General features: G+C 39.0%; 1 protein-coding gene across 2 annotated transcripts in view; it reads right to left on the bottom strand.

Moving 5' to 3' along the window:
- Positions 1–22201, bottom strand: part of DOCK1 (dedicator of cytokinesis 1) — a 318523-nt gene that overhangs the window by 105415 nt on the left and 190907 nt on the right. For both annotated transcript variants that reach the window (XM_069864186.1, XM_069864187.1), the window contains exon 29: positions 22042–22136. In XM_069864186.1, coding sequence (XP_069720287.1) covers positions 22042–22136 — 95 coding nt within the window. The remainder of the gene's footprint in view (positions 1–22041; positions 22137–22201) is intronic.

The raw sequence follows: 22201 nt of genomic DNA, 5'->3' as shown, positions 1-22201 counted from the left end.
CCCATCTGAATCCTCCCTGGATGGCAGCTGGACTGCACAACCAGGCGATTCACCTCTTCAACAGGGATTAGTTGTTTAGCTTAAATAAGTGACATTTTAAGTAGAATACATAATTTGGAGTTACTATTACGTGATTTAGCATGCTGTTTGCTTAGCTTTCTTAGCACAAGTCACAAGACTTATTCTGAAGCACTAGCCAAGAAGCTGAAAATTTCCAGTTAGAAACTCTCCCAGCACATACAACCTTTTCAGTCAAAACAGGGCTTCCAGAGTCAACAAAACACAGGAGAACACAGAGGACTCAAGGAACATCGCCACAATCTGCACCCAAGTAAGATAAAGACCTGTCTGAAAGACAGCAAAGGAATCCAATGCAGAACAAGAAGACCCCAGACCCGAATATGACTACTGCACCCAAGCACTGCATGAGGGTCAGTAAATCATCTGCAAGGGTATCTGTACCCACGAGTTTCATGGTTCGTGTTGGGCTCACTCCTTAGTTGACTATGTTGCTATTTATTTTATAAAATCTGATATCTGAAAGCCTGCTTAGCAAAACCGCAAATTCTAACTACAGTACAAACTAATGCTGGACATCTAGAGGGAAGGATCAGCCTGAGTACCTACCGAACGAAAACACGGATTTGAACTCTGGAGGGAACTCACAACATATGCTCAGTTGAGAATGTGAACTGGGGATAAGCACTTGGAAATTTGAGCTAAGCGACATAGGGAATTGAGTGTGCACATGTAACCCTTAGGCTATAAGCACATATAATTCTTTAGCCATAAGCACATATAACCTGATTTTCCCTCTTATCTTTCCACCATCCAGTAAGTAATAGCATGACCTTATAACTGAACTCTATTAAGTCACACTTGTTTTTAAACAAAAGTTCTATCCAAAACCCTCATTTGCGACAGCATCCTTGCTCAGTCTGGAGCAAGACCCCTAAAAATGTGCTTAGTTACATACATACATAAATATCCACAGAGCCAAGCAGGTTTTGCTAGCTGGTTGATCGTTTTATTTAAAGTTTTTTCACCAGAACTTAGTGCTACTTCTCAGCCTCTTACTCTCAAATCAATATAACCCACTAAACTTAGTTACAAAAAAATATTCACACTGACTGCCATAAAATAAAAAAAATAACCACAGAAATTATTAGTTTGAATCACCTTATTATGTATTTGCTAAATTAGATTAAAATAAGCCAAACATTATGCAAACATGTTTACAACTTTAAAAAAAAAACAAAGCTAGAATTAACATAGGTCAACCAATTTTATTAGGCACCATATTTATATTTTACTGAATTCTACAGAGATCTACTTTCTGTTCAGGGACATGTGAGGGTCAGTGCTGAAGAACCAGCATCGAAGAACTACGGTAGCAAGCCAGTCAGCAGAGCTTTCTCATCCCCTTGGAGAGGTTTTGCTGGGATATCTACTACTTTTTTTTTTTCTCTCTGACGATATGTGGAGTCATGCATTGTGTACAGATCGCCTATGCTGCTTTGAAAACTTGGGCTTTAATTTCCTCTTTCTTTTTAATATATGAACTGTCTTGAATAAGATATAAATAACCAAAATATGCATGCCAGGTGTTACTCCCTTGGATCGATGAGAATGAGTTGCACCTTTTGTGACTCCAAACACAGTTTAACCATGCTGTGCTCAGAGGCAGATCAGCAGCCTCTGCATTTCCCCCTCCCAGACAGCACTCCTGGAGCCAGGCAATTTATGATTCAGGGAAAGAAGGAATGTTTTGTAAGCTGACAACGGTCAAAGCAATCGCTTGCTGCAGTTAAAGAGAGCTGGAGGATACTACAATACACCTGGAACCCAAGACCCACTTCTGTTAATTGAATTGCAAAATATACTAGCAAACAAAGAAAGTAATTTTCATAAATATGAATTTTTAATTATCCTATTATTTGCACATCAGGACACTTACATGATGGGATAAGAGTACCTTTGAAATTCATATTTGAAATTTAAGTATGTGTAACCGTCATCAAATAGAGATTAATCTAAGAAGTTTAGCATGAAGGGGGACAAAGGGCTGATAAAGTTTTAACTCTTTGTATTTATTTTTCTTCATATTTCACAACTGAAAAAAAGTAAAAAGAAACACTGTTATAAAAGTTAAAGTTATGAGAAAAGTTTAGGATTATTGTACCATGGGTAGCTTGATAACACAGCCAAAATGTAGTGCTCTGAGAGTAAACAAGCAAATAAATCAATCAATCCACATCTATTACCATTTTTTCCCTAACAAAGAAGTACTGTTAAATCCAAACAGTACTTCACTCAGATTAGTTATTCATCTCATCTATAGGTTCAGCTAGACATCAGCCTAGAGCTACTGCATCTCTGGCTTGCTTACCCAGCACATGCTGCACAGAACACATCCCACAAGCCCGGTAGATCCAGGAGCTATTTGTTCTGCACCACACGGTGCCTCAGCAAATGTGCAGCAAGCACGATACGCCCTCAAGACAAGGGACTTCTGCACGTGTCTCCTGGCACCGATGCGCACGTGTGCTGTGAAGCATGTCCAGCTGCTGCTCCGTGAGGCTGACAGATGATGGGAAATATCAGGAGGGGGAAAAAATCCAACCAAAAGAACCCCCAAATATCAAAAAAAAAAAAGGCGGACTTTTTCTTTTTCCCCCAATGGAATTCAAAAGAGAATTTGTGTAGGGAAACTTAGATCTAGAGATGGATCAAATCAATAATACATTTAGATGTGCACTGCAGCGCTTCAATGGACAAACGTGACAAAGAGAAGAGTTTGCAAAGCAAAGACAAAATCCTCATACTTAGCCCTTACAAGCTAAACGAGGGTGTCCAGCACTAGAAAACCTCTTCTGCTCTTGACGCATCTTCAGCCCAAGGATCTTTCACACCGAAATTTCTAATTAAGGTATCAAATTTAGTGAAGCAACAGTAGAAAGTAAAACAAGAGAAACCTTTACATGAAGACTTTCTCTCTAAACGTAAAACCCCAAAAACATGTAAATCTCCCTCTTTTACATTAGAAAAGGCTTTTCAGGATTGCTCCTTCTCAGCCTAAAGCTCCTAGTGGGTTCTGCAGCATTCCAAAATCCAGCACTGGCTTTGTAAGTTGTTTTACAGTACTTGCCATCCCAAACAGGGTTATTCACCGCATGAAGAGAATTCAATTATTAATAAATAGCACTGGGGAGCAGGCTAAAAAAAAAAACCCAAACCCTAAAGCAAGGTGGTTCAATATCACTGCAATTTCATTTAATAACACAGCTGGAGATGACCTGGTGGCAACTCTTTCAGTATAAAGCATTCATCCTTTCTGACTGTGCCATCTGATGAATGACTGCCCTCTTTACAGCCACATGAACCTTAGATGAAGAGAAGAGGACTTTTAGCTTTTCATTGACCCAGTGAATCTCTTCTACTGCACAAGAACCTACTGTTGGCACCCGCTGAGTTTTAACAGCATTTATTTCCTATCTAACATATCTATCCACAAAACATAATTCAGCCCTTCCAGACTTTCAATTGAATTAGCTGAAACACCTGGAAAAACAGCATGCACCACTAAATCCTGGCTCATCACAAGCCAGCTATCTCAGGTTAATTGCAGTATATCGCTATCGTATGCCACATACTTTCTGTAAGACAACTCTCACTGCTCTGTTTGACAGACTGGAAAGACAGTTTTTATAGATCTACAGATCAATGCTCACGATATCACCCAGTCTTGTAGCGTACTGCTCACCCCAAACCCACTCCAGTGTGTCTTAACACAAAACCTTTCTATTTATCAGCTATAACAAAACTATCACAAGCCCCCATGTGAAATCAAGGCAACTGCTGTATTTCATCTATCACGCTTGTACAGGTAGGATTTCCATGTCAGAACAAGAGAACAGCTTTCACAGAAACATGTAACTAAAACAGATTAGATATTTTACAGGAGAGAGAACAGCGTGCTCTGATTCAAAACTCTGTGTACTGCACAGGGAAAGCTTACAAATTTAAATTAAATCCAGGCTGAGCACAAAATGGAGGAGTTAGTGCTGTCAGGTGAACCAGGGAAAAAGTGTTGAATACAACAGTATTTTTGCTCATGAGCTTCAGTGGGGTAATATGTTTTTCCCTAATTTTCATAACAAACAAATTAGCAATTCATAGTACAGACGTCATGTCATAACGGAAATCAAGGCAACAGTCTAACTGAGAAGAGGCTGAGTGAAATGCTGTCATTTTCCCTGTGGATTCAGGTGTCCACATACTGACTTCTGCTTCGTGAAGATAACATCCAGAAACTGCTCAACAAAAAATTAAAAAAACCTCAAACCTGTAAAAAAAATTTTGCTTGTTTTTCAGAGGTACCCTTGAGTTTTGGGTTTTTATGTTCTTAAGACGTAATATGCAAGGCTTTGCTGTAAGTTTATCATCAGCAACATTCCAGTTTTCTCCTAATGACTTCTATTACATGATTTTTTTCTAACATAAATAATTAACTTGAAATCCTGACTAACTGTGAAACAAAGTTTTAACTTAGAAGTGCTGCACGTCTAAAATTAATTGAGATTCAAATACACAGGATGGAAAACTAGTGTGCAGTCTGCATATTCATACAAAATGATCAACAGTTTTAGTCTATTTTCATGTATCTTAGTAACAGCTCTGATGCTGGAATTTAAAATATATCTTATATGCTGGATGAATAAATCACATGTGCCGGCATAAATTTTTTATTATTTCTTCACATATTCCTCATTTCTTGTTGTCAGTTGTCTTGGCAGAAACTCAAATACCCAAAGCTGTAAAAAAGTCAGTCTAATTTAATTAAGACAGCCATGAACTTTCAGCAGTACTTGACAAGCACTGTGTGATGCTTCCCCTCTACTCTGCTCTGCTGAGATCCCACCTGGAGCCCTGCATCCAGCTCTGGAGGCCTCAGCATGGGAAACATGGACCTGTTGGAGCAGGTCTAGAGAAGGACCACAAAGATGATCAAAGTGCTGGAACATCTCTCCCACGAAGACAGGCTGAGAAAGTAGGGGTTGCTCAGCCTGGATTAGAGACTTTGAGGAGACCTTATTGCAGCCTTTCAATACTTAAAGATGGCTTATAAGAAAGATGTGGATAAACATTTTGGTAGAGCCTGCAGCAACAGGGCAAGAGGTAATATTTTTAAACTAAAAGAGGGTAGATTCAGACTAGATATAAAGAAGAAAGTTTTTACAATGAGGGTGGTGAAACACTGGCACAGGTTGCCCAGAGAAGTGGTGGATGCCTCATCTCTGGAAACATTCAAGGTCAGGCTGGGTGGGGCTCTAGGCAACCTGATTAAGTGGAAGATGTCCCTGCTCACTACAGCGGTTGGACTAGATGATCTTTAAGGGTCCCTTCCAACCCCAACCATTCTATGATTCTGTTCTATTCTATGCTACGTTACCAATATGTGTATCAACAAGCACAACGGCATTTTAGAAATACGGAAATTTTAAAAACCTTCACCACCCTTGACTAGCTAATGACCAGCTGAGCAGGTCTCTCCATGACAGTCATCTTCATCTTGCAAGTCCCTTTGGTTTTGTATTTAATACTTGTTGGTAAATTCATATTCACTACAAACTACATTTTCTTTTACTTCAGCACCAAATGAGACAGTGGGATTCTCACCCTCTTCAATCAAGAAATAAAGTTTACTAGAGTGGTGGTGTTCTTTTTCTTTTGGAGACCACTAGACTAGACCAGAAAATAGAAAATTAATACAGGGGAATGAAGAAATGAATGCAGAAAGCGTGTTTTCAGCCTTCAAGAGAAATTACAGCAGAGCCAAGAACGTTTTCTTCTAGAAGAACCAAACCCCTGTTCCCTTTCCTTAGCAGTCTGCCTGTATCAAAACACAATAAGAGTGAAAAATGAGTTTTGAAGGTTTGTTCTGCATACAAAGAAGTGTCATTTGAAGGAAGCCAAACTCGGCACACTTTTGTGTAAGTTCACTGCTATACTAAGGTACTCCAGCACTGGATTTGGCAAGGAGCGAAAATACAATGATCCCTCTCTACATCTCTTGATCAGTATTCACCTGAAAAAGTGCATTTGCTTCTTGGCATTCCTGCAGTAGAAACATTTGGACAAACTGGAAAAGATGATGAATGACTCTTAAAAAAATATTAAAATCCTTAGATGGTGTCAGAAGCACTGAAAATTACAGGTCTACGTAGACCAGAAAAACTCTAAGGCTAAGAAATAGTATTTTCTGGGATGCAATACAGTTGCAGGTGCTGAATGCATTTATGTAAGCTTAAAAAGTGTTCAGTGCTGTTCCATACATGCCAGTATGAACACATTAATAAGGTAACAGTTATGAGATATATCTCAAAGAGGGCATTATTTTCCTCCAAGAAAACTTATCCTTGAGAAAGTAGTTGCAGTAGAAGCATGTTGTAAAAAAAAGTTTAACAAAGGAAAAAGTATTCAGTGTTCAAGAACTAATATAAAACATATCTGCTTTTGACAGCTGGCAATTTCACTTTGACTTTAAAAAAACCCACAGTTTCTAGCTGGAGAGATACAAAACAGTCCAGCAAGAACATGAGACAACAACACTGGAGGGAGAGTGAATACTCACAACTACATCATTGTATTACACTTCCTTTCAAAATATCACTGACAAAACCATGCAACTAAAATTCATTCCAGAAATATTCCTGTTTGGATATCTCTGTAAGTGATCAATCAGAAGACCATCAACTATATTCTCTACAGCATGCTCGCTTTTCCGACCTTATGAGTACTTTTGCTCTGCCTTGCATACTGCAGACATGACTGAGCCTACAAAAGGTAAACCACAGAGAGGAACAAAACCAGTGATTACTGAATACCCGAATTCTCAGAAGGAAAATCTCAGCATTAAGTAATGTCGTAAAGGTAATTTTTTTTTAAGTTTTCTGTTAGTATGGGATCATCTGTTCCTCCCACAAAGCTTTTGCCATTCAACTGCAACAGGAATCCAAATTTATTTTCACATGTACCATGAGAAAACCAGGAAAGAGAAATAGAGCCAGGGAGGGTAGATACAACTGTTATAGCCTTTCCCATTTCACATCCTGTGTGCTTCATCCAACCAACCCACATACAATACATCCTTGCAACAGAGGAATCTAATGGACACTCATAGCTATCCAGAAGACAAACTGGTGGACTAAATTCTCAGCATTTTTGAGAATAAGTGGACTTGCCACATGCTATAATGTATCTCACTGTTCATGTATGAGCAGAAGACTTGTCACCCTGTGTATTAGCACCTAATTGCTGCTGTACCTTGATCTCAAGTTTCCTACAAAAGAAGAGAAGCTGCTGATGAAAAAAATTACGTTGGAACATCACTATGGATTAGAGAAGAACACAGGAAAACCAGGAGTGACCGCAAGCAAGCACCAGGGACAACGCTCCTGTGACACAGAGGAACTCAGTGGAAGTACCCCACATTTGATGATCATGGTGCGTAAGCTGCACATACTGCAGTAACTCTGAAGGGAAAGTTTATACTGTACTCCATCTCTTCCTGTTAACACTTATGTTTCTTACAGACAGTAGCTGGTGGAAGATGAATCACCTTAGCAAACTACTCACTACCCCGAAGTTTTATGTGGCTGAGGGATATGAGACCAAGGCTGAGACAGAGGGGGCAAGGCTCTCCCTGCCAGCTTCCTACTCAAGGCCACACTGTCTATCACCTGCAGGTCACAACCCATCAGTAACTACTTGGTCCACATCAGGGAAGCAATCCTCATGCTGAGAATCAGCAAAAGCACAAGAGATAAAGCCCTCACACCAGCTCAATGCTTTTAAATGCTCCCTATACAATAGCTGCAGAAAGACAGATGACGTGAACCAGCATAAAGCCAACCAAAGCAAATTAAGATATGAAAAAAAGACAAAAATTAACAAATTTCATCAGGTGGATGATATTGTACTAAATTAATGCTCTGTATTTCAAAGAGGTGATGGTTTTCACCTGTAGCAGTAGCTCTGTAATGAACTTTAGCAAGTTGTCACAAGCAGCCACAGATAGAAGGTTCAGGGATCAGAAGCTCTGGTTTCAGCTCTCTCCAAAGCTTCCTGCAGGTATCCTTTTCATTTTCCTCATAATCATACTGACCTTAAAAAATAGCTTTCACACCTTCTGGAGCAACCTTACATTTATTTTTTTTTTGCGTTTTACTGAAGTTACTGGCAATCAGCAAACAACTCCCACAAGGGCAGGGCTGTAATGCCCCTCCTGAGCCTGCAGGTGAGGGTTAGGCAAGATAAACAGTCATGTGGGGGTGTGAAAGGTCAGAGAAGGAATAGCAAAGGCATTTCCAACGCTCAGTCCTTCCAGCAGCCAGAGGGCTCTGGATGACACACTGCAAGCACAGGCAGGCTTTGGAGGGAGTCAGAAAAGTGTTAGGTCCTGGCTTGCAGATGGGGAAGGTTTTCCCATTTGTGGCACAACAAAAATCTGAAAATCTCAGAGATCAAAGCTACTGTCACCAGCAGAGCAAACACAAGTATAGCCTTAAATACACTGAACAGTGAAATACCTTTAGCAGCTCAACAGGTATTTGATAAACGTGTATAAACAATGAACTTAAAGAAGGAAAACATTTGCTTTTAATACCTTTCATATTACTGGTTTCAAGACTCCAAATGAAAAACACCTTGAAAGTTTACAGCTCACCCATTCGAAGAACAGGAGCTGCTCAGAAGTATTTGACAGTATTTGGCCCAGTATTATTTTCTAACACAAATGATTACCTCTATCTTAAGGACGCTTTAGTTTTAGTAAATGTTGAAAATAATTAGTTTATGTTATCATTTCAATCTGTTCATCCCAAGATCTGTCAGTATGTCTGTTTTACTAGCTGCAACAGTGCCTGCTTAACTGTAACACAAATCCTTATGATGAAAACAGAGAAATTGTCAAGAACGGCTTAGCTAAATCTGTCTGCTCTGCCATTAAGAGACAGAAGGGATGACTTCAGTCCTCATATTCAGTGTATAAACCTTCATACTGGTGATAGATAATGATATGGTACCTCTTTTCTCTCTAACTATACTTTAAACTCTTATTGTCCTATAATCACACATGATCGTACAATCTGTGTGATGTACAGTAATGACAGAGCATGAATAATTTTATTCTTTTTTTAAAAAACTCTAGTTATTACTCCACTGGCTGTGCTTTCTTGTACTTGAACTGTAGAAGCCTGTTTTCTAGAATCTGTCCATGAAATACTTCTGATCCTAAAATTTAATAACCCCAGAAAAGGCCTCACCGGCTTTTTGTGCATCGAGGCTACTGCTCTCTGAAGCCAAAGTGCTACATAATTGTTAGCCATTTGAAAAGATGAAAACCCAGGAAAGGAACATGTTGGCACGTTAAAAGCAAACAGGGATTTAGGCTTATTTCACCCAATTATATTAAATTCATAATCTTGCTTTCTTGTCAATTATTTAAATAAATATAAAGCAAAATACTATTTTATAAGACATACAAATATCTCTTTTTAATCAAGCTGCTGCTCCTGCTACCACGTTCATTTAATATGCCACAAATGCATGGCAGAAAAACCTCGCAGTAGACAAACCAGCATTTGAAATGAAATGATGCAGTAAAATTATCAACAATATTCTGATATTATTTTTGTTCTGGTACAATTCCGTTCTCCTTAAAATGGACAATTATTGGCAAGAGAAGGAAATACAGCTGAAATGGTGTTAAATGTGTTGGAAACTGGAGCTATCCCAGTGCCAGCAGCAGCACAACATGGACCCAGGCTGGACACCAACAGGTACTTATGTACACCTTTCACCTACAAAGCAACTCTTTTGGCTCTACAAGACAAGAAAATGGGAAATTACAATTTTGGCATGAGAACTGGAGTCACAAGGGCTGGTCCATTCTGACCATCTGTCTTATGAAATACAACAGCCTGCAAGCAATGAGGGTGCAATTCCACTAAACACAATGAAAGATTCAGCAACCTGAGAGGCTTCCCCACGTCACAGTTTCACCTTTCCTTGCCCACAGGACTGTCTGGGACAGAGAAAAGTGGCAAACCCGTTATTTTTTTCCACTTCAGGGAAAGCCTTTTAGCTTGGCACACTTAAACAGGAACTGGTGTTTCCAAAAGTGAAAAACAGCTCAGCCCAGAGGGCTGTGTAAGATTCCTTTACATGTTTTCCAGCTGTCATTTTTCACCAAATCCCAGCAAAATAAATTGCATGAGATTTTTGAAAGGGTAAGAGAGTAGAAGGATACAGCTCTGTACACAGCGCTTGAAGTCTGATAACCTGACATATTCTTTTCACCTGGACCTACACAGACAGCCTCATGGGCTCAGTATGCAAAGGATAAATCTCTCCAAAAGCTTGCTGAATTTTTGTGATACTTGTCCTTCAGGTTTCAAGCCTCCCGACTTTTCCTATCACCATCAAGAAAATGTCTTCTTGCATTTCTTGAGTGATAGCTCTTGAGACTGGTAATGCACAAGGGACAACATCAGAGCTTTTACTATTTCCCTAAATTTTTTATTCCTGTGTCACAAAAAAAAGTGATTGATGGAAGGCAGTCAAAAGGAATAACCTGGGAATGTTATAGATACTGATTTGACTGCAATTTTTTGTTGATACATGCAGAGGGGACCACGCAAACTCTATTTTCCTTGGCAATATTATAACCTTCTCCCAGAAGAAATACCTATCTCAGCAGGAATAAAGGGCTAAGGGCTTCCTCTGATCTTTCCACTGGCAGCTTTGCTCCATGTGGTGGCAACTGCACCTCACACTTTCACACTGGCATCAACACAGCCCTGTGCCTGGGGAGTCTGCAACTCCCATCTCCTCCGGGAACCCCTCAGGAGAGCAAAAGAACCTCCCACTTACCTGAATATTAACAGGCTTGGATTTTTCCTTGTTTGTTTGGAAGAAGAAAAGGGGTTTGAATTTCTGCGCTTCTGATACTTTTTATTATTAACTAAGGAAAATAGGAGAATTACAGTGCAGAGCAACTCATTTTACAGGAAAAGTAAATAAGATGCTTTCTAAAATACAACTGATCAGCCAAAAGGCCATTTTCTCTCTCATCTCTATGTGCTGAAAACAATGAAGTCACTATATGATGGTTAAAACCATAGAATTTACAATCTGATTTCAAAGCTAGTTACAGAAATCTTCACTGCAGCCAAGAGAAGCATTTAAGCCTTAACATTTTCTGTTACTTCTAAAGACTGAAATATTGTGGGGTTTGATTTTATTTTTTAATACTGGAAAAGGAAAAGATTAGTAAAACTCAAGTGTGAAAAAGCAGCACATACTTCACTCACTAGATATTTTAAAACGTGCAATATTATTAACTTAAATGAAGCTGACATGGAAAAATAACGATTTTAAATGAAAATTGGTACACCTCCTGCGTTAAAGACAGACAACACATGACACCAGCTTGTACTGTAAGTAAAAACTGAGTCTTGCTAACACACTTTTTGATTTAACACCTTCAGCTTCATTTAATTACCTACTTCATGCTGCTGCTTTTGTAAGAAACAAATATTAACACATTCTTGTTCATGCCATATATTCTGTGCCAAAAGCAAGAAGCAATTTCATATTTGGATATGCGATGCGGACAGCAGCTGATGTTGCTGTTTAAGTATGCAGAACGGATCGATCCAGGCAGTTGCCCCAGAGTACAGGCTGCTTGTCAGGGCACCAGAACTTCAATTAATAACTGGAACGGCACATTCAGGTGGGTTTTGGTGTCCTTGTGTAAATGCTGCACACATCACAAGGCTATCTGCAGTATGATAAGACAGAACCTTTTGCCCTGCTACCAGAAATAAGATAATTTGGAGCTGCATCTAAATACGAGACCCTGAGAAATTGCACTCAATGGCGCAGCACGGGGAGGTCTAAGGAACAGACATCAGGAAACATGGTCCTGCCACTTGAAGGGAGAACAAGGACAGCACGTGAGGGAAGGGCTCCACTCTTTTTGGCCAATGGCCACTGTGATGAATTGGGAGGAGAGGACTAGATGCCACCTAGCTTCAACCCTGCTTCCATCAGAGTGGTGTACTCTTGTAGAAGTCTCACAGAAGTGATTCTCTGCCAGTCCAGGACCACTCAGCCTCAGCACCATAGAAGGAGGGAGAACCACGATGCTCTTAAATGGTCTCTGGACTCCCACCACCAAAGAACATCACCATAATTTTCTCATTCTTGGTTTTTGCCACATTTATGACTGATACTTAATTTTCCCTGTAATAACCTAGACAGCAATCACTCCCCTCCAGGAGCTCCCACAAAATGTGGTGCTGCAGGGAGGAAGACGGATCTGGCACCACAACTGAATGCGAGGAGCCAAGCAAAGTGGAATAAAGCTGTAAGGCAAATGTTCCCAAAGGCTTCATGAAATGAGAAAGCAAATATTCATATGCAGCTTCATCCCAAAAACCCACACTAGTACAATAATGTGAATTCAAATGTTCAGGATCTGACCTCCCTCAGCCTTATATACAGATAAACTCTGAAATTCTGCACACTGGGGTCTTTTGAGTGAGTACAGACAGCAAAAGAGAATATGAGCATTTGGAATTATAAATACAATTTAAAATTACAGGTAGGGTTTTTTCAGTTATAATTAGAAAATTTTGAATTAGAAAACTATAAATTAAAGGAACTCTTCCCCTAAAGGATCTATCTGAATTAAATGTAAATTAAACCTTGCTAAGGGTTTGTGCTACTCCTGAAAGAATTAAAGCACAAACCAGGCAAAAAAAGTAAGTACCACTTATTGTGGTATTATTCTCCACTATTCAGTGCAGAATATATTGAATTCTTCTTGAGCTGCACGACTTGATAACCAAAAAAAAAATCATAAAAATCAAACTGATAAATAAATCGGTTGGTATAACATGCTCATGAGTACAATCTTTACAACATATTTTAATGACAACAGAGGTTTAGACTCTAGGAGGGAAAATAATATGCAAATCATGCTTTTACATTTGAAATTAATTTGGCAATGCTTCTTCGAATATCAATTAGACTTTTACCAGAGAATTATCATGACATGTCATCTAATAACCTTTTGTAGCTTTCTTTAAAAACAATATATTAAACCCAGGAGTTCTTAACACTGGAAAAAAGCGCAAAGAGCCAAAATAATTGTTTGGTTTTATTATTATCTTATTAAAAACACATGAAACAAGACATCCACAGCATTCTGTGGATGATGATTCCAGAAACTGAGGAAGAAAAACCTATTTGCTATGTTATGTTTCTTTTATTTATAGTAACCATTGAGCCAACATGCTACTTTTGCTCGGTTGCACAGAGCTCATATGCCCTATTTTTCCTTCAGAATATCACGTTTCTGAGCTGCTTCTGAAAACAACAGACTGTGAGGTGCCTCTCAAGTGTTCATTACCTGTCTGCAGAATAAATATTTAAGAGTTGGTAAAATATATCAAGGAAAATGACCAGCTGGGCAAACTCTTGGTTTAGTAGCTGCCCCCTTCCAGTGAAGCCCAATGAAATACTCTGTATGTAAAAACCACAGCAGTAACATGGGAAGTCCGCTGGATGAAGCATTAGTCCAAATTCACAAATATCTTACAGTTATCAGGCTTTGTAAGACATATGTAGCATCCAAAATGCCTTGAAATTATTAAATCTGTCACCACTCAAAGGAGGGTAACCAGTTAATGAACAGGAATATTGACAGGTCTAAACCTTAAGACTACCTTGTTACTTAAAACCTTGCAATGAGTCAAAAACAGAAAGGCCTTGTAACAGAGGAAAAGAAGAAAAAAATCTCTTTGATAAAAAAATCTTAGTTCACTTTTTTCCCCTCTTCATATGCAAAATGTGAGCTCAAGAGCACCAGCAGTTGGGATCATTTTGTCCCTATGTGTTTCTTTCCAGTTCAGGAAGAGATGTTCCCCAACACTATTCTTGTCTTTAAAGTTACGGTATATTTACTGTGGTAAATAAAAGGTTGAAGTGTCATGAAACATATCAGAAATACTTTAAGATGATGTTAACTACTACTAAGCAATGAATACATGTGTATTAGTCTAATGCTCCACAGTGATATTTTTGAAATGAGTATTAACAAACATCATTCCTTCCCCAGCAAAATTAAACGCGTCATCTTCCTTGTGCTTTAGGACGAAATACATCTGCAACAGCCTTGATCTGATTTCAGAGATGTACAGACATCTACATTCCTAGGAGGAGAGCAAACCCCATCCATGCTTTGAGGAGAAAAAAGTAGGTTTGTCAAGGGAAGGATAACAACAAAAAACAGAACAAGCAGAGTCACAGCAGATGCTTGACACAGTCACCCAGCCCAAGCCCACGTTCCTCACCTCTGCAGGATGCCCTCACCAAAAAAACCAAACATACGTCTCCAAACACATAAACCCTGTAATTTAGATCATATAATAATGATCAAAATGGTAACTATTTTAGTCCTGGAAATCACTATTCCACCTCTAGACCCAGAAAAGGCTAATCATGATGCAAATAGACAGGAGGAGCAGAGAAGTAGCAGATGTTTTGGGGGGGCTGGCAGAGGGCTGCAACATCTCACTCATACATGCCCACTGTTGGCAGCTTCACTGGTGCAAAGGCTGCTATTTAACTTCCATAGCATAAATGATCACAGATCACAGAAATAACAGAGAAAAACAGATCCACTAAATCCAGTGGACTGCCAACCCCCAAACTGTTCATAAATATTCACAACACTACCATTATCAATCTACTCCCTATGCCAGAACCTACACTTAACTCAGAATGGCTGGGAAGAATAAGCTGCTACATAGGATACTTCCTTTCCTCCTGCTACAGAAATCATCAAGGGAAAAGAGCACCCACTGAAGCAATCTCAGCCTTTTGAGTTAGAACCACTCCCCCGTGTTATTTTAAACACAGCCAAGTACATTCATTTTACTCTTAGGTCCAGTTAATTTGACAGGTACAATCCTAAACCAAAAATCCTGCAAGGTCTTTACTGAAAAGGTCAGTACATTATGCAACCAGGTTTTACAGACAGCAAAAAAATTCCCTCCATGTACAGAAACTGTATCTGTACACAATTTATCAATGTGCATTCATCTCTTTTATTTACAAATGAAAATCAAACTTTTGGGCACATGAATTAATGTTGAAAACTGTCTCCTAAGAAAGTTACACACTTAGAAAATGTTTATCCTCAATACATACATGGTAAAAGGTGGGAGGTTTTTCTATACAGAGAAATATTTGGCACTACAGAAAAACAAAATTGCTCCCATTTGAAGTCTTATTTCATTCCATCCCATCCCTAAAATAAAATTATTTTGTTGTTCAAGCTGCGTGTCTGGACTCTTAAACTTTCTAAATACATGAGTGCAGATGCCTATAAGAAATGTATTAATAGTCAGGAAAAGTAGTGCCAATTCCTTCTAATCAAAGCTTCTCCCACTGTTCAGACTCTTCTTGGAACAACACATTTCTTCTTCTCCTAAAATATAATTGCATTTCAAACACCTTTTTCATCACAATATCCTATTTGGAAATGTAAAACAGTTACCATATTCCATAGGAACACATATAGAGAAAATATTTTAATGATCAGTGCCCCAGTTATAAGTGCAAGCTTTCAAGTCACGCCTACTAATAATCTCTTTGAAAATGGTATGCACGTAGGCTTGAACACTGTTATATGCAGGGGGTTTGGAAAATGAAGCAATGATTTCAAAGCTTCTTGTGCTTCCTCCCCCCATCCCATATGTCTGATAGTACTTCACATTCTGCAAAACTGAGTTGTGTCCCTGCATTTTCTGTAGCTTTCTATCAAGAATCTTTGTCACCCTTTCAGACTATTTTCCCCTGTTATGAAAACCACACCCCCATCCATCAGTAGCTTGAGATGGATTTTAAATAAGAGCTTTTGCACTTGCAACTAATTTGACAAATGCAAGTTGATGGTTGATGGGTCAATTACGTAAGTAAAAAGAGCCTGCATTCATACATTTATTAAAAAACATTAGTGTTTCTATATGCTTGTACAAAGCATAGCAGATTATGGCAATTAAGCAAGATTTCAATAATCTGAAACCCAATTTTATTTTGGCTCTGGGTTACTTGTCAGCAAGAATAACTCTCAGGCTACTGAAGCCTGTACTACATTTTAAGGTTTACAGTTACGCAAAACTTGCCTCAGTTCATAACCACTTCAGTGTTTGCACACTATTGATGGATAGTCACATACATAGCTGAAGCTAATTCTGAAAGCGCAGTATAAATCTGACAGATACTGCTATCACAAACATGGAACAGAACAGCCTACATTTCCCTGGAAGCTCCAAAAATAAACACTCCAGGAACAGTAAAAAGGTACATGTTTACCAGATGCATCTCCCTGATCCTTCTTCCTCCTCTTTGCAAACTGGTTTTGTTTTTTGTACAGAAAACACAGTGAGATTCTAGACTGGGTTTTCAGAAGGAAATATCCCTCTACCCACCTGCAAAGCCAATGTAACACTAATGGGGAGCAGGTACAGTAACACCCACCAGATTCCCTCCGCAAGGCAAGATATATTTCCTCTGAAAAAAAGTAAGTAGGCACAAGAAGCCTCATTCTCACTGAGAAGCATCCCCTTCCTTTTTCTCTTGACTTCAAAAGGCAAAATAACCAGGTATTTTATGTAAATGTGGACATTAGACACAAAAAATAGAACACAAAACATCAAATTCATTTTTCATAGGCAGCTCAGCTTCCACCAGAACAGCTGAAGATGAAAGTAGAAGCTACAAATTAATATATCATAAGGTCTACCAAAGGAACCGATTGTCTCAAATGCCAGAAATAAGACCAAAGACTAAATTATTTTCATTTACAAAAATGTAGAGAGGAACTATTTTCATGTTCTGAGTTACGTGCTTAAGAGGAACCTAAGTTTAGCTTGTCAGCTTCTGACAGAAGTTAAAAACAATTTCTAAAACATTTCTGAATCTTTTCTAAACATGATGTAGAAGGGAAAAATGTAAACTATACAAAATCCCTGCTATTTTTTTTTTTTTTACCTACTTTTACAGCTAAAACTCCTTGAGCGCATTTCCCTGCATTTCTCTGGAATGAAGAATCTGCCTCCGAAGCTCTCCTCGTCCCTATCCTGAAACACAGGAAAACCTCCTGACTCCTTGCAGGGACTGGGATCAGGAAGCTTGTGTTCATTACTTGTTCTTTTGCAATCACATATTCCACACACTCATTAGCCAGGAGAGGTGAAGTTTGGACGAGGTTTTTGATTTAAGTTTAGAAATCGGATGGTTTCTAATCTTCATGGCCAAGGGAGGATTTACTTGGGACTGGTGGGCTCCTCGACATGGCAATACTCAAATGCAGGGAGCCTGCTGCTCTCAGACATTAGCAGAAACTTTTTTTAGTGCCACAACTTTGAGAAGGAAGTGGGCAAAGATCCTTGAGGGTCAGGTGGCAGGAGCTACAAGCTAACCAAGAATCATAGGATGGTTTGAGTTGGAAGGGACCTCCAGTTCCAACCTCCTGCCAGAAGCAGGAACACCTTCCACTGGTTCAGGTTGCTCAAAGCCCCATCCAACTCGGCCCTGAATACCTCCAGGGATGGGGCAACCACAATTTCTCTGGGCAACCTGTGCCAGTGCCTCACCACCCTCAGGGGAAAAACTTTCTTCCCAATATCTAATCTTAATCTCCTCTCTTTCATCTTAAAACCATCCTCCTTGCCCTCTCCCTGCACTCCTTCGTAAAGAACTCTTCCTTGGCTTTTCTGTAGTCCCCTTTCTACTAAACTATTAAACACAGCTATTGGAGTCTGTAACAGAGACCTGAATGAGAGAAATACCATGGTGGCTGAAGATCAGGCCTAAATTTCATTATCAAGCATGTGGTAGATTGCTACAAAGCAGCTGTCGCAGTAGCTGTCAGCTCAGATGATAAAAACACTTCGTTCTAATCCAATGATATTATACCTCGACCTTAACAGAAATAACTCTTCCTGAAAATGGGAACACATATAAACCTTACAACAGATGTAATTTAAAGGTGCCCAAGTATCTTAAAGAGCATTATTAGAAATTTCCAAGACTGCTATTTATAACTACAAGCAGTATTTTCTTCTATAGTTGTCTTAGCTCATTCTTATTTTTAGTCACTGATCATGGATACATTTAGTAATCACTTGCCAGGCATTTACCAGGCTTAAAAATTCCCTTTGAAAAAGAAAACCCAACAAATGAAAAGCTACAGAAATTTAAACTAGACATAATCCTGCCTTTGTCCAATGTGGAGAAATAGCACTGAGTGACCGATACTCATTGAAACATCACGTAGGCAAGTGGTGAAACAGTAAAAGGCAGTGGATTCCCTGCATGGGCCCCCTGGGCAGCCAAGTACAGCAGGGAGTCTCTGCCAAAGCACAGAACCAGTCTTTACTGAACCAACCTTGCAGACCTACAGCCATGCTGCTACCTGCCACTGCAGAGGTTCTCTCCAAGTCCCAGCCACCCAGCATCCACCAACCAATACGGAGTGGCAGGGCTCAGAGGACTCTCTAGAGATCATTTAGTCTATTTCTCTTTTCCCTAAATTATAACCAGCACCTTAACAGATGCTTATCAAACTGTTTTTAAATACTTCTGCTGCTGGAGACTTCACAACATCCCAAGCAATCCACCGCAGCGCTCTCTGCTAGACTATTTCCCCCATCCTCGAACTTAAATATTTCTTGCCACAGTTTATGACCAGCATTTCTTACACAATTCAACACGTCTATGCAAAGGCCATTCCCATCTGTTCGGCTGCAAATTTTTATGTATCTGAAGACCATTTCTGCTCTTTCTTCCCCTCTGTCTTCTCTCACCTTCAGATTTACCCCAAAGTAATGCCCATTTCAGGTCAATATATGGATGAAGACTTAATTATTAAATACTATTTGGATATTCTTCTCAACTAACCATGCCTGAAAGCGCTGTGCTCATAGGTACTGGCCTTTTCGGCATTCAGCTTTTTGTTTTAAACACAGTTTCTTGCTTTTCTCCTAGAAGTAGCTTTTTCAATTGTAACGCACTACGGTCTATTATCCATCTGTCATCAGTGTTTTTTTCCATCTCTGCTGCTTGGATATTGTTGCTTACTGTAAAACAGCAGCTGATTTGCGCTGAAATTTGCCAGTGAAAGGAAAAGTCATAGCATCAGTTGAATAATATTTTCTTTTACCCACTATATGCCAATTTATCTTGCACAGCACCTGATGAACCTACACTGTCACTACTGTGTCTTGCCACGTCTGATCAGCAGTCAGCAAATCAATGCCATCTTAGACATACTGGTGACAAACCAAAGGATTACATTAAATCAGTGACATTCAAAATCTTGGACTCAATTAACAAATTGATTTGCTAAAACAATAAATGCTGTTTTTAATAAAATTAGTCAGTAAACACAAGTATTAAGTGGCACATCTAAGAACAAAAAATAACAGTTATTTCATTAGATATGAAGATTTTTATGTGTTTATTTCAGCAAAATAGGAAGTGTAGTACTAAATTTTAACTAGATAAGCCTTTGTGAACATCCCTGCAATGCAGTCATTCACATGCCTTTTCCTATTTTTTACCCCTCTTCTCCTGTAGCTACAACTCTAATTCAGCCAGAACATTTTAATGCACTATTAACTATCTGAAAACAAACCTCTGTTAGGAGAGGAACTGTCTGGGCTGTCTCTGCCATGAAGGTTACGAGGTGCCTCCTAAGAGATTAGTGTACCACCCTTACAACCTCAGCACCATCTCTGCTGCACGCTGAGAGGTCCAACTTCCAGCTAGGTATTTTCTTCCCTTTGTTTCACACTATCAGACATATTTCATGCACAGGACCAAATGAACTCACCGACCTTCTGGATATAGCTGAAAATTAGCTCGCTTGGGCTCACAGCACAGAAATACTATATCTGCAGAAAGTAGTGTTTTGCAAGAGTGATGCAAAATAGCAAGCTTGGAGGTAAGAGGATGCGGTAGCTTTAAAAGACAGGATTTGTTCTTTAATTTTTCCTAACTTCAATAAAAGTTGTAGAGGTGAAAATAAACGGACCAGCTGGACAAAAAGTCACAAAAGAGCTTCCTGGATTTTGTAATCACATTAGCTTCAACTGGAAAAATGAAAAGCACTCAAATCAATTCAGATGCATTTACAAACAAGCTGGTGTAATGCAAACAAACTTGTGAATTAGAGATGAACAACCCCCCTTAGCACTTCTGCAGATACTCATCAACACTAGAAAGACTTGAAAAATATTTTTGTTTTTAACTTTAAATACTACTCAAATATTCCATGGTACTGCATTTATTCAGTAAGAATCAAAGACCTTAACAACACATCCCCATTCTGTTTCTTCAGGACTTAATGTTCAGCATGGGAAAAGACAGGACTATTTTTACGGATCAGAAAATCAAAGCCCCTACACTAACTGCAGATCTCTGCATCACCCTTTGTATTACTTCAAACTTTCAGAGTGAGGAACTGCCTGGTAGGGATCACTTTGTCCTTTAAAGAAAAAACAGTGGGGAGGGAAAAGCTCTTTCTATATTTTTGCTCTTTCGTTTCTATGACCATAATTCCAGAGTTTAAAAAAAAAAATAATTGAGGTCAAATCTCCACCCAAATGAACACTGTGAGGTCATTCGGCAATACTGTGAAGATAACACGAGGAATAGCCATCTTCTTTACATCTGGGGAAAGAGTCATTGCAATATTATTCACAGCGCAGTAATTGCTGTGTCACTGGTTAACTGGCATTAATAGTCTCCAAACACAGCCCTTCTCAATCATATTTCAATCACTTAAAAGAGCCTGCAAAGCACAGAGGTGTTCTCCTGTTCGAAAGGGTGCCAGGTAACACCTGTTGTGAGGGTTTCCAAAGTAACTGCAACACAACAATTGAGACAGTTGGAGTTCTTGAACCAAAACCAGTTTCAAAATTAAGAGAAAAAAAAAAAGAAACCCAGTGGGCTTTAGACTCTTCAGCTAACCTAGAAGAGCTCTTCATATAAAACTGCAGGTGCTTCGCAAGCTGCAGCCATGCAGAATTGTGTATCCATAACCAATGGGTAGGTATAACTCAAAAGATGGCTGTATCTCCTAACTCATATTTATTAAGAAGGGATTTTATTAGGAGGTTAAGGAGACTTCAAAAGCCAAGATTAAAGTTATGGTGCATTTTTATAAAGAGAGAAGGAACTGTGGTTCAGGATTTTATATAAGTAAACACTGACAACTTTATAGCCATGGCAGCTACCAGTAAGCACAGAAGAGATTTCTCCAGGCAACTAGTAAATATAATGTTTTTTCCTTATACTTTCATCACAGTACACATAAAAGCATTTGACACACTTAATAAACGTCACAAACATAAAATACTGCACAAAGGCATTCCAAATAATAAGAAAGCTGCAATTATTGAGCAAAAAAGTGGGTATTAGAAACATTTTCAGTCTGTCTCTTCATTTCCAGGCTGATGGAACCTGGGTTTAAAATGTCCTCTCAATTCTTTCTCGTTAATACCACTGAAAATATCTCAGAACATACAACTCAACGTAAGCACGTGATAACCACTATTTTTTTGAGGTCATATGCAAAACGTAATTTATCCCCAAAGGAATGCATTTTATTATTATAAGATATGCACTGATCCTGTTGTATCTGCAGTCTGCTCCAAAATTTTGGTACACTGTATGCCATCCTTAATTTGTAGTGGACTCCAAGAGTCCTAAAACAGGCCACTAAACACTGCCCTGCAACCTCCAAAGCCAATTTTTAAATAATTATTTGCTTCACAGAAGAAAAAAAACAAACAATCTAGCTGCTGCATTGTTTTACTGTTTCCAAGCAACACTATGGTTTCAGATCAAACACGTAACAGCCATCTCAGAAAGCGACAGTGCTTTTTCCTCTATACTTACTTATTCTGCATCATGTTCATTATAACCCAGTCGAAGGGATAGACATTCTTCCCAATGAGATTCTTGAACATGATGAATGTTTCCATCAGAAAATCCTAAAAGAAGAGAAAATATTTGGAAAAGAACACTCTTCTCTATCTAAAAACCATGCAAGTGATAG

The sequence above is a fragment of the Phaenicophaeus curvirostris genome, chromosome 9 (genome assembly GCF_032191515.1).
Source record: "Phaenicophaeus curvirostris isolate KB17595 chromosome 9, BPBGC_Pcur_1.0, whole genome shotgun sequence".
Classification (NCBI taxonomy): domain Eukaryota; kingdom Metazoa; phylum Chordata; class Aves; order Cuculiformes; family Cuculidae; genus Phaenicophaeus; species Phaenicophaeus curvirostris.
This window is presented reverse-complemented; position numbering and strand designations above follow the sequence as displayed.